The 12897-nt window shown below is 39.2% G+C and overlaps 1 protein-coding gene across 3 annotated transcripts in view; it reads right to left on the bottom strand.

Annotated features, from left to right (window-relative positions):
• MACF1 (microtubule actin crosslinking factor 1) overlaps positions 1-12897 on the bottom strand; it is a gene marked incomplete at its 5' end in the record, with an annotated part of 343134 nt that overhangs the window by 37564 nt on the left and 292673 nt on the right. For 2 of the 3 annotated variants that reach the window (XM_079698746.1, XM_079698747.1), the window contains 10 exons: positions 444-670; positions 1318-1549; positions 3216-3419; positions 4404-4622; positions 5557-5664; positions 6106-6225; positions 7582-7788; positions 8817-9058; positions 9562-9646; positions 11261-11420. In XM_079698746.1, coding sequence (XP_079554872.1) covers positions 444-670; positions 1318-1549; positions 3216-3419; positions 4404-4622; positions 5557-5664; positions 6106-6225; positions 7582-7788; positions 8817-9058; positions 9562-9646; positions 11261-11420 — 1804 coding nt within the window. Of the gene's footprint in view, positions 1-443; positions 671-1317; positions 1550-3215; positions 3420-4403; positions 4623-5556; positions 5665-6105; positions 6226-7581; positions 7789-8816; positions 9059-9561; positions 9647-10584; positions 10912-11260; positions 11421-12897 lie in introns of all 3 variants that reach the window. The other variant, XM_079698745.1, reaches the window with a different exon arrangement.

Below are 12897 nucleotides of genomic sequence, written 5' to 3'. Positions count from 1 at the left end.
TGGAAGTAACAATTGTTATTTCTGGATGATAAGTCCAGAAAGTCTACAGTATATAAATTTACTTGAGAAATAAGTACATCAAAGAGAGGACTAAATTCAGAAATGAAAGCAAAACTGGATTTTTAAAGCACATGCTACTAATATGAAGTGTTAAGTTTAAAATTGATGACAGAATTACTTTTGTGTGATGGATCTGCTCTATATCACGACCAGTGGAGGTTGTATGTACCTATACAAAGTGGTAAAACTTGTACATTAAAAAAAGAAAAATCTATAATGAGCAGGTATTTTTTTTCTAGTGTAAAGACATACTATTAAGCTTAAAAAAAAAACACAAAAACTTTTAAGGCACTCAGCCTGGCTAAGCAGTTAACATCCAACACAGTTGGATACAGTGCTTTCCCAGAGGACAAACACATGAGAGAAGGTGTTTTGTTTCTTACCTCGGCGGCTTCAACCTGTTGTTTGATAATGGATGGGTCAATGCCAGGGCTTTCCAAGTCATGGACGATGTCCTGGGTGTCTTTGATGGTGGTGAGGAGAGCTGCCATGTCATACCAGAACTTCTCCGCTAGTTCAAGGACATCAAGGAATTTAATTTCTCGCTCTTCAGCCCGAGCTTTGATGTCCTCCCAGAAGAATACCATTTGATCCAATTTGTCCTGGATTTCTGAGGGGTACAGAAGAGTGAACAGGCTTTTTCTAAGGACTTAAAATCAGTCTCATCAGAAATTAGATCTAATCCTATTTTCACTGAAATTATCCTTAAAAGGCTCTAAAAATGTATAACTGAAGGATAGTTTTCTATCTTAGCTTTATTATTAATTATTTCTATCTTCTTATTTATCACTTATGTTGGTCTCCCACATAAAGAGATTACAGAGGTAATCTGGAAATGAGTTATCATCTACTATAAAAGTACTGCTAAGATACATCATCTACTATAAAAGTACTGCTAAGATACTTATAAAGGGGCTGAAATGAGAACTCTGTTTCCAGTGTTCTGTGTTGAACCTGCTATGTTTCCCATGGAAAGTGTTATAAAAGGTAGTTATGTTCTACCCACTACTGGTACTGCAGTTTCCTCATATTAGGGGGTAAAGGAGCATTTGTTTCCTGGTCTGGGAATCTAACTACCAATTGTAACCTTATTTCAATGGGGAGATGTGTTCTGAATTCTAAATGACTTCGTGGAATACTCATTACTTAGGCACTGTCTTTGCATTCAATGAAGTACATCTGGTGGGATGCTGGAGGTAACCACAGCCTAGAATTTATTCTATCGACTTTTAAAAAATGATTAGATTAATCAAACACCTTTTGCAGCCAGATCCTTGTCAGCTCCCTGAGATCGCCCAATGAGCTCTTCTCCACGGCGCTTCAGGGCCTCAAAGGATGGCTGCAGTTTTTCCAGCTCCACGGTGGCACTCTTGTTGTCACTGATGCACTCTCTGATCTTGTCTACTTCAGCAGGGATCAGTGGTGGCATACGCAGGCGAGAGGAAAGGTTCTCCAGAGTCTCCAACATGGGCTCAATTTTATCATGGAACTAAACAAATAACGGACCATTAGCCATCACAGCAGTACTTCGTCACACTTCTGGGGTAAATGTTAGGGATTAAGGCCAGTGTATAAACCTACTACTGTTTAGGATAAAACCTATGCTCAGCCTAGCCCCATGGCTGTCAAGTGTTGGGTTTGTCTAAGAAACTGTTTTGGGCATAGTACACCAGAGCTGGCCCATCAGAAAAAGTAAATGTTTAAGAATCAAAAAGCTATTACTTACTATACGAAAAATCAACTCAAATCCTTAATGCTGCCACAATACTTCCCCTATTCCAACTAACGTGATGAAAAAGGGACAAGACTATGAAACCAGTGAGAGTCAGTGTGTCAACATCTCAGATGACAGTTGCATGCAACAGAGTAGACCAAGAAGTTAGATGCCCTGCACCAACTGTATAAATGGATGGGGAACCCAATATGCTACATGACTTGGAGTTTAGAAGTATCATGGCATGCAATTTGACAACCCACCAGTGTAATAGTAAGAAACTAAAATGTCTGCATGATGAAAGATAATTAGGGAAGGCAAAATCTAACCTTATTCAGAGAGAACTACTGCCCTTTCCACTTTTCTGGTACTCTGAACAACATATCTATAATTGTAAAATCTTAATTTGTAATATGAAGCAGAGAGGGGACAAAAGGGAGCAAAACAGACAAGTCTGCCCCCTAAAGCCAACTCTGGATTCATTCATTAGAATTACGCTTGCCGACTGTTAAATGTCCTATAGGAAATAACATGGTAAACAAACAAATCCCTTCCCATCACTCCCTCACTTCTAGGTTCTGCCCCAAATGAAACTGGCATAATAAACTGCATTAATAAAATTTATTCCACTAAAGTTAAGGGAAATTTCCTTATAAATAATCCTCTCAATTCTCAGCTTCATAAAAACACCCTAATCCCAAGGGGGTGGGTACCTTACCTCTGTAATCTGTAATGGTGGGCGCGGTCAACACAACAATGAAATGTGACGATGTGGGGAAGACAGGAGCAGGCAGCAACAACACAAAGTAACACATTCCACAATGTGAGTGAGAGATGGGACGGAAGGTGGGGGGGAAAAACTTGAGTAAGTACAAATATTAACCAAGAATATTGACCAAACATAGGAATAAATTATCCAGACATAACAGTAATATATTAGTTGGAAAGTATGTAGTTACATGCTTTAAACTCCACTGCTGGTGGTTTGTTTCTCCTTGACTCTACCTTCTCCCTAGTCAAGCATCTTTCTCTGAACTAGGAGCTAGCTGGTGGCCTCGTGAATAGGAAAACAAATGTGCTGTCTAAATCTTGAAAGCAACAGGCCCAATAGGAATTTGACTTCTTGAGGCATTTGTTGCTTCAAGATGAATTTACCCAAAATCATCCCTGCTAAAGGATTATCACAATATAAAATTTTCAAGGAAACCATCAACAGGCAATATATACCAGCCAAGAAGCATTTCACCCTTCTTATAATTGTCAGTATAACCAATGCTCCCTGGAATAAAAATGCAGACAGGCAAAGGCTCCCAGTCTCTTGATAATGTATCACCAGCATACTAGTCTGGACATTCCTGAGCATAGGGGCATACTGATACAGAGCCTCTTGCTTAGACTAAAGGACAGTTGAAGGTTATAAGAGTTTAAGACACACACATACCTGAGCTGACTGGGAAATAGCCTCATCCAGAGCCAGGGCCCGCTGGCGCACCTCCTCTTTAATTTGGGCATACGCATTTTCTGCTTTCTGGTATTTTTCTTGCACCATTTCCCCCTCTTCAGGGTTTAACTCCTTTAGTTGAGGGCCTATCTTTAGCAGCTTATCAATATGAGGTTTGTGTTCAGCAATGGATTCCCTTAGTTGCTATGCAAAGAAATATGGATTAAAATAAAATGAGCCTTCTTATACCAGTTTTTGTTGAAATACTTTGATCAGAGCTCATACCAAATGAACAAACTGAGTTACTAAAACCCAGCAAGTCCCAACATCTCACCGTTTATGGAGGGAAAAAAAATCTAAGTCTTAGGCTCTGACTCTAATTCTCTTCAGTTTCAAAAGCCAGTTCACATGTTCCACCACCCAGGAAGCTTCCCAGAAATCCTCTCTCACTCTCACCCTCCAATACAAATGTATTCCACTGTCTTCTGTACTTGTAAATACTTCTCTGTACCCTACTGTAGTTTGCATGATTTAATGTCTGTCTCCCTGCCCAGACTGGGAGACACTAAGCAGGACCAGCTACAAACAGCAACATTTCTGGTAATCCAATCGCTCCTTGACTTTACTGCTGGCTACTTCCAGTTTACATCCTTCCTCTTACAGGAATACAGAGATAGCAATCAACACGAGTCATACACCACAAATAAAATAAACATTAAAAAAACTATCTTTAATGGTAACAGCATCAGTTGAAGTGTCTACAAATTTCCCTTTCATCTCAACTCTAGGCAGCAAATGCTTTCTGACATTCCTGAGTGAAGGCTCTCACTCCAGCTACGGCCTAACCACAAGGAAAGGGCCACCCAACCACAACCAAGTCTAATAACACCCCACTGTCACTGGGAAGATTTTAAACTCCCTTGATTTTTACGTGGTGCTTTGTTTACTTCTGTTATACCCAGGTTTCTGACACCTCCATAATCTTATTCTTTAAATGATTCATATTAAAGGACAAAGGAAATAATTCAGATATGTATTTTTACTGTGCAAAAAAATTCTAACTGGTTAAGAATTAATTTCATAACATTTACTTATACTCAGTAGGTACCAATAAATAGGCTGTTTTTGAATAAATTATAGAGCCCATTTTCAGTTCTGTGATTAAATAAAACCCAGCATGCTCCTTACCCTCATTTCCTCTTGTTGCTGCCTGAGCTGCTCATGATCAATAGCCGGAGGAGGTAACTGTGCTATTAGTGTCCGAGTTTCCTCAATCCAGGGGCTGAGCTCCTCATATGTTTCCCAAAACTGGTTCACCAAGACCTGTGCCCGTTCTAGGCGGGCGTAACGCTCTGAATTGAGCAGACTAATGGCTTCGTATTGTTGTGTTAGAGACTCTGTCTTTTCCTGTGAACAACAAAAAAAAGTAAGCATTATTATGATGAACCCTTCTTTAAAGTAAAAATGTTAAGTATATATAGGTGTATATATATATATATATACACTAAAAAGTTTAAAGGAATACACACTAAAATGCTAAAAAATATGGATTAATCTAGTAAGATTACAAGTGATTTTTATTTTCTTTATACTCCACTGAATTTTTCTATCATACATATACATAATTTTATAATTTTTGAAATATTAAAGTAGTTTCACAAACAGTAAAATAGCACAAGCACAACACACCAAAATCAACCTTTTAGTGAATACCTTTTACAACTTTAGATACAGCATTATTGTAATAGGCCAGTTTGACTGAATCTCTCAGGGGCTAAGATGGGTATTTGCTCATCAAGTTTCATTTGTCTTTTTCCCTCTGATAAAAGTCTCCACCAACCTGGCATTTATGCTTTATATGTTTAGGATGAGCAGCTCAGTTTATGAAGACTTCTGAGGAAACAGTGGTTACCCATACCCTTTATAAAAAACAAAACTGGTGTAGAAATGGACTCTGTTGGTCAATTCTTTTAGAAATGGGTAATGATTTTTTAGAAGGACCTGAAGCAGGAATTAATATCTGCACACGGTTCTGAAAAATCTATCTACCTGGAAAGGTAACTCAAAGATAACTCATTATGGACTGAGGATGAGTAGCAATTCCTCTGTTATAAAGAAGATGGATTTGCAGTGTATTTCACATTATACAGTACGGCTGTTTAGACATCTGTGAACACAGAGTTAGGAGTCTGAATGCCCCAGAACATCCAGCTGGACTTAAGTATCACTACCAGTAATAGAGGGAAAAAAAAACCATCTTAAACTATCATTTCACAATTGTACTTCTAATTCACCATGATCAAGATAAGAACAATATGGTGAATAAATAAATGTAGTTTACCTGTAATATAGCTTTTTGCTCCTCCCCACATGTGCCGAAGATTTCACCACGATGACTGAATAGTTCATCCATGGAATCTTTGTGTCGAATGATGTCAATGGAGAAAGCCTTTGAAAAGTAAACTATTGTTAAGTCAAGAAATATAAGAAGCCCGAGCCTGTATTGGTGAAAAGTCAGACATACCCTATGAAAAATTCTTTGCTTTAAAAAAGCCACATCAAAGACTGTTCTTATAAAGTTTGACACTTTGCCTATCTTCACATCTTCAATGCTTATCTTTTAGCAGCTTACAAGAATATCTGCCCTCCTGAAAACCAGGAAGAAAATTGCTAACTACTCTTTCCTGGATTAATGGGCCTATTTCTACCCTTTTCATAAAGCAAAAAATCTCTTCCTCATCCTAACCAAATATTTATATAATTAGTCTCTATCCACCATCATGACACTGACTCATTCTACTTTACTTGGGATAGTCAGAAACTCTCTGCTAGTCACTCTTAAGCGACTGATGATTCTTCTAGCTCAGGACACAGTGAATACGTCACTTACCTTCTGTACCTGCAGCTGAGCTGTGGTCTGGTCCTGTTCCAGGCGGATTGGACCCAGCGCCATCAGTTTCCGTTTTGTTTCAGCAACCCAAGCTAGCTCTGCATCAGCAGCTTGCTCATACTAACAGACATATTGAAGAAAAATGGACATATTACAGCCAACGTCCTCCTTCTGAGAATTCTAATTTATTCAACATAGAAAGGCCTAGATTTTCAGTAATACAGTTTACATCTCACAAAGTAAAGCCAAAATTGGTGAGAATTTCATAAAATCACAAATCAAGATGCAGACAATTTAGCGTTGATTATACTTCAACAAATATGAGTTGATCCTATTTCAACTTCTTTAGAAAGACGTTACAGAACCCAGTTAGTGGTTCTACGGCTAGGAACAATCATGGAAACCAAGACTCTTCAAAAGAAATACACTTTCTAATGAGAGTACTTTTATGAGGCTGTGCTTTTTCTGCCAATCCTCTTTCTTACCCATGCTCTAAACAGTAGTAGTCATGTGTTTAAATACAAACTAACATGGCGGCAGACGGCTGAGTCAAGTTAACTTGAAGTACTTGCTCAGCTGAAGAACCCTACGACCCCAGAAGAACACCAAACCTTTAAATGGAATGCAATGACATCAACAAATACAAAACCTAAGAACATGTTCTATGTGACCAATGTTTAATGAGGTCCCTCTATCTTTTCTCTCTTCCTCATCAACGGTGCCAAATTACACTAATATTTAAAGGAAAGTGAGCTCCCAAGCGTGATAAATTTCATACTGAAATATCTGTCCAAGATGAGGGATATTAATTAAGACACAACAGGAATGCACTGGGCATCAGAGCAAACTTCTCTGTGGTTCAGAAAGCATTTGCTTATCACTATGAACTCAAGGAGTCATGTTATATTAATTTATTTTTTGCACCATGGCACATTAATAGGTGCATATCCAGCTACAAAGAAAAGCAAATAACTTTTCCCAGAAAGTAGGAAGGAAAAAGGATTGAGGGAAATATGACACCTGTGTTTACTTGGAAGGGTTCTATTTTGGATGGTTCTGCTATTTTGGTTAGCATATTTGACAGTAATTATAGTTCTTGGTTCTGTCCCCTTTTCCATCTAATGCTAAAACAGCTGATTATGTCAAACTAAGATTGTGATGCACTTGGACCTTTTGGATCTAGATATTAACTACCCCCATCACCATCTGCCTCTTAGCAGGGCAGTAGCAAGGAAAGGGCTCACACACTCTCTTCTCCAAGTTCTTTTCTGCTCAAAGGGGTCAAGTATTTTTGGTCAAACCTAGATCCATCCTCACATACCTTTACCTAATCAGTTCCCACCACTGAAATAATCCATTGCATCAGATTTAGCTCTATCTCATTTATTCCTATTCCTGAGCCCGTATTTATGTGGGTCATAGTTTTGTACTTCACGCTGCCTAAAATATTAATGCAGAGGTGTTTATAAAGATTACCTGTTGTGATCTCTGAATAGCAGCGTCAATTTCATCCACCCTTTGTCCAACAGTGTCACTGACCAGCTTGTACTGCTCATTGGCATCAGACACAAGTTTATCCAGCCCTTCTCTGGCTCTCCAGGGCACCAGCTCTAAGAGAGCACGGCTCACCTCATTCACTGTGTCCAACACCAGCCTGTGCTCCATGACCTCCTTCTTTAGCTCCTAAAGAGGGAAAAAAGTTTTCAGGCCATCCCTTGCTAAATTAAGCACATTAGCAGCTGTGCTGGGTGGAAAGTGCTCTCTCTACCACACATCCCAGCAGGGCTCTGACCTCCTTCCTTCACTTATTTGTTTTATTTTTTTTCTTGTCTCAGATTTTTCAGTCACTCCACAGCCTGACTTTAGGCTTAGCGGCTTAGAACTGTCTGCAAGACTTCTCGAGCCAGACTGTCTCTGGGTAACATGAATGGTGCTTTTTGCTTTTTTTCTCCTTACTTCAGTAGAAATGATAAATAATGCTTTAATCATAAATATTTACCTCAACAAGTACCTACACAGTATTTCTACACATCTAGAACTGCACTAGATCCTGCAGGAGAATCAAACATAACCATGAAGTACTCTTTTAGAGAATGAACTATGACAGTAAATTCTAAAATGCTGCATATAAAGCAAGCTTCTTACGGGTTTTTTTTTTTTTTAACAATTTTTTAAAAAATTAATTTTATTTATTTATTTTTGGCTGCGTTGGGTCTTCACTGCTGTGCGCAGGCTTTCTCCAGTTGCAGCGAGCAGGGGCTACTCTTTGTTGTGGTGTGCGGGCTTCTCATTGCGGTGGCTTCTCTTGTTGCAGAGCACGGGCTCTAGGTGCACGAGCTTCAGTAGTTGTGGCTCGCAGGCTCAGTAGTTGTGGGCTTAGCTGCTCCACGGCATGTGGGATCTTCTTAGACCAGGGCTTGAACCTGTGTCCCCTGCATTGGCAGGTGGAGATTCTTAACCACTGCACCACCAGGGAAGCCCTTCCTAGGGTTTTGAGAGTCAATCTTTTTTCCTCTTCAGACCATAACAAGTGCTCTTATATAGGTCTGTATATCAAATTTTATTTTCCAAGAATAAACAAAAAACGAGGCAGGCAGAAATTTCTGGTTTACATTTAAGGTATAGATAGTTGGTATTAAACACAAGAATTTGAACTGAAGGATTCTAAGAGGAAAATTTTTTTCCCTTTACAGTGTGAAATGACAGCTCACCTTCTGCCTTTGCTGAAACTGGGGTATTTGCTCCCCTGTGGGAGACTGTCCTCCACTGGCTGCCAGCTCCTCCTCCACCCCCCTCAGCCATGAGGTCAGTTCCTCATACGTGGACTGGAACTTGGCGGCCAGCTGCCGAGCTTGCTCTAAGGTTCTGAGGGCCTTGGAGCTAGTGAGTGTGATGTCTGCATAGCGAGTCTTTATGCCATCCAGTTTCTCTTGGATAAGCAATACCTCTTCACCTGTGGGAGACAGCACACAATTATTCACACTTAATAGGATATGAGGGAGCCCTCTTAACCTCCCTTTCTTCAAATCAGAGCTCAACTTTTATAGATGCTCTCTCCCTATGGCAGTGATTTCACCTAGCATCCCACACTAAGGGAGGTGGAAAATACACCTTCAATCAATAGAAGAAGTGACTCCTGAGATTTAAGATCTGAGTTTGACTGCAGGTGTTCCTACACATTCCCAGCACCTTTCAGTAAATGCTGGCATTCACCGTATTGGAGGGCAGGGGGAGGGAGCCTTCATATATCCAGATCTGAGACAACACAGTGTTTTAGTTTTCAAAAGATTGAGCAGGAAATAGGAACCCAAGCTGCCAGTCATCTGGGAGCACATGGTAATACAATCAGTGAGTGCTAAGCTCCTCCTATCTGCAAAGAGAAGTAGCTACTGCAGGGTGCTGATGTAATTGTCTGTGGGACCATAGAGGTGCTAAGAGATCCACTTTTCAAAGTACCTGTGGTTTGTTTTAGAAGAGCCTGGCCGTTTTTAATAGCTTGATCTACATTCTTCTTTCTATTAACAATTTCTTCATTTAAAGCCTGAAAGGAAAGAATACCATTAATCCTAAAACTATGGCACAACAAAGGGAAACAAATGTGAGCCCTTTAAGAGACCAAATTTAAAGTAAAGAGATGAATACCAGTTTAAACATGAGATATTTGATTCCTTCATTTTCTCTTTGGTGACCCCCTTCTTTACTCAAAACAATGAAATCAGTTACTTATAGGCAAAGTTTCCTTTGATGAGAAGAGATTTAGGACTAAATCCACTTTACTAATCTATTGGTACCAAACGTGAACCCAAGAAAGGTAGAAGTAGAATTCAGCAAAAATGTCTACTATGTCCAAAATAAAGAATAAGGTGGAAAGTTCAACAGAAGAAAGTCAGCAAGAACGGGCTGACTTAAATCAGGATCCTGGTTAAAAACTCTCAATATCTGAAGTCAACGAAGCAGAAAAATCTAAGATTATTAAAACCAAAAACCTGCTTTGCTGATTTTTACCATCCCCAAGGAAATGTCACAAAAACGGAAACAAAAAGGGGCAAATTGTTGTTTCTACTCAGATGACACAGAATCCCTGGAATTTGAGGATATAAATTCTAGAAACATTAAAAAACCCTAGGCACTACTATTTAGGTAATCTGGTTTTGTTACAGAACATTCTCTTTCACATAACTGCTCAAGTGGAAACTGAATGATACATTCCTTAATGATGTAAAACATGAGTTGGAATTGAGATGGCCCGATTACATTCTGGATCATTTTCTAGAATTATTGATTCAGTCTGTTAAGTACAAGTATTTCCATGTAAGTCATCAAAAAATAGATTAGTCCAGTCTGTAACTATGCACTTGTGAATAAAATAAAGTTGAAATGTTTGGAATTTAAAAAAAAAGAGAGAAATGAAGAGAAACGTGAATCAAAATTACAAAATAACTTAGTAACATAATCAGTAAGAATGGAAAACACGAATACCAGGTGGTCGGCATGCTGCTTCTGCAGGACATCCTGTCTGTAATCCTTTACGAACACTGAACTGAGCTTGTCCTCAACCTCAGCCAGCCAGTTGAGCACCTCCACCTCATCCTCCCCGAACAGCCTAGCGTTAGACAGTGCTTGTTCAAGCAGGGCTGCTTTCCGACAGCACCGGTCTTGAATCTCACTGAATCGGGCCTGCAATGAGTCTAGCTTTTCAGACAGTACACCCTGCTCTGCAGAACATGTCAGGGAGGAGAGGGACTGCCCAAGTTTGACTGCCTGGTGCACATCTGTTGCATGGCTTTCTATTTCTTCCTCCAGAGCCTGGAAATCCAGATGGAAAAAATGAATAACAGAAACAAAATAAATGAGAAGTAGACATGAAACAATGAATCACAAATGATATAATAAATAATAATATAAAAGTTCACCTACTGAAGGGCAAAAATAACATAAAGACAGAGAACAAAAGATGTTTTTCCTGATAGCAGCCTATTAGTCCATTTCTATTTTTACTTCAAGAATGTGACTAGTCCAATTAATCACTGGACCATATTTTAAATTAAACTTATTAAAAAACCCTCACAAAACACATCTTATAGAATGCTGCAGGCAGTTTTCTAGGATTTCTGGTTCCAATTCTGTGTTTTCATTTATCATAACTACTTCCTACCTTGTGCCGAACAATCTGCTGCTGTATTTTGGCAGTCTGAGTGCCAACAGGTTCTGAGTTAGCGAGCTTTTTCTCTGTGACAGATAAGAAGTCAGAAATAGGCTCAGCTGTCTCATGGAATTGTTTGGCCAGAACCAGGATATCTTCCAGCTGTTTTTGCCTACACAAATATATAGAACAAGCTGCTCAGGCAAAAAGTCACATTAAGACTGATAATAGTACTATATTCAGTAAAAGACCAATCTTAATGAGGCACATTTGAAATATCAATAGTAAACAGAACACACATAAACAGCACTTTGCTGTTTTAAAGGCTTTCATAAGCAGTACCTTATTTTGATTTTGTCATGCCCTTGTAAGGTAGGCAGAATTATCCCACTATTACAAAAGAGAAAACCAACCCTGAAGGCTTAAAGGAAGATCTTTCCAGGTTGCCCACTGGGTAGCAATAGTACAATGAGGATTATAATCAGACCTTCTACTACTCTTTCTCCTGTTGGATGTGGCATGTGCATCCTCTGTAAATGTGACCAAAATAAAGTTTAAAGGAGTAAAAAAAAATCATCAGTTTTCATTTCTCTTTCCCCATCACTGCTACCTTCACTTGTGAGTGAAGAGAAGAGAGAGCATTTGAAGAGCAAAGGCAGACCAAGCTATGAATGAGAACCCCCCTTCCTATCTCCCCCAATCCAGTCAGGCTTCTAGTAATTTCAAGCCCCAGAGCATAACTCTGAATTCTGATTCAAGGCAAAAAATGACCTCAAACTAGCTGAATTTGCCAAGGCCAACAGCAGCCAAAAGATCTATGGACTTTATAACTGGAATCTTAAATCTGGAATCTTAAATCTTATTTAATGTAACATCCACACTTAGCTTGGATTTCAAATACCCTGTAGATTAAACTCAGCAAATTACAAAAGGAGAGAGGAAGCCTGAATGCTGGAGGCAGCCTAATAAGCAACATACAGAAAAACCACCGCAGAACTGCATGAGCACACAGATTAACAATCAAAGGCCATGACGATGACGCTGGAGCATTAAAAACAGACTCGGTGCTATGTCATCTGAAAAGGCCCTGGAAGCATGTGACTTTTATTTCAGAAAACCTTCACTGAACACCTACTCTGGACAAACTTATCTTAATAAGAAATGATTTAATATAAAGATCTGCCATCTTAATTATCTGGAAATTTAATTATGCTCGAGTATAAAGAAAAATATAGGGCTTCCCTGGTGGCGCAGTGGTTGAGAGTCCACCTGCCAATGCAGGGGACGTGGGTTCGTGCCCCAGTCCGGGAGGATCCCACATGCCGCGGAGCGGCTGGGCCCTTGAGCCATGGCTGCTGGGCCTGCGCGTCCGGGGCCTGTGCTCCGCAACGGGAGGGACCACAACAGTGAGAGGCCAGCGTACCAAAAAAAAAAAAAATATATATATATATATATATATATATATATATTTTTTTTTTTTCTAGATGCTATTTTTAAATGTCAATATAAAGTATAGAATTTCCTTTCTTAGTTTATGTCCACTTGCAAAATACATCTTGAATTAATAATACAACTAAAACATATAATCTTAAATATTATTAATCAAAAATTTCATTTTTAAAATATTGCTTGGTGGGTTATTTTAATTG

The sequence above is a fragment of the Hyperoodon ampullatus genome (assembly GCF_949752795.1).
Source record: "Hyperoodon ampullatus genome assembly, chromosome: 2".
Classification (NCBI taxonomy): domain Eukaryota; kingdom Metazoa; phylum Chordata; class Mammalia; order Artiodactyla; family Ziphiidae; genus Hyperoodon; species Hyperoodon ampullatus.
This window is presented reverse-complemented; position numbering and strand designations above follow the sequence as displayed.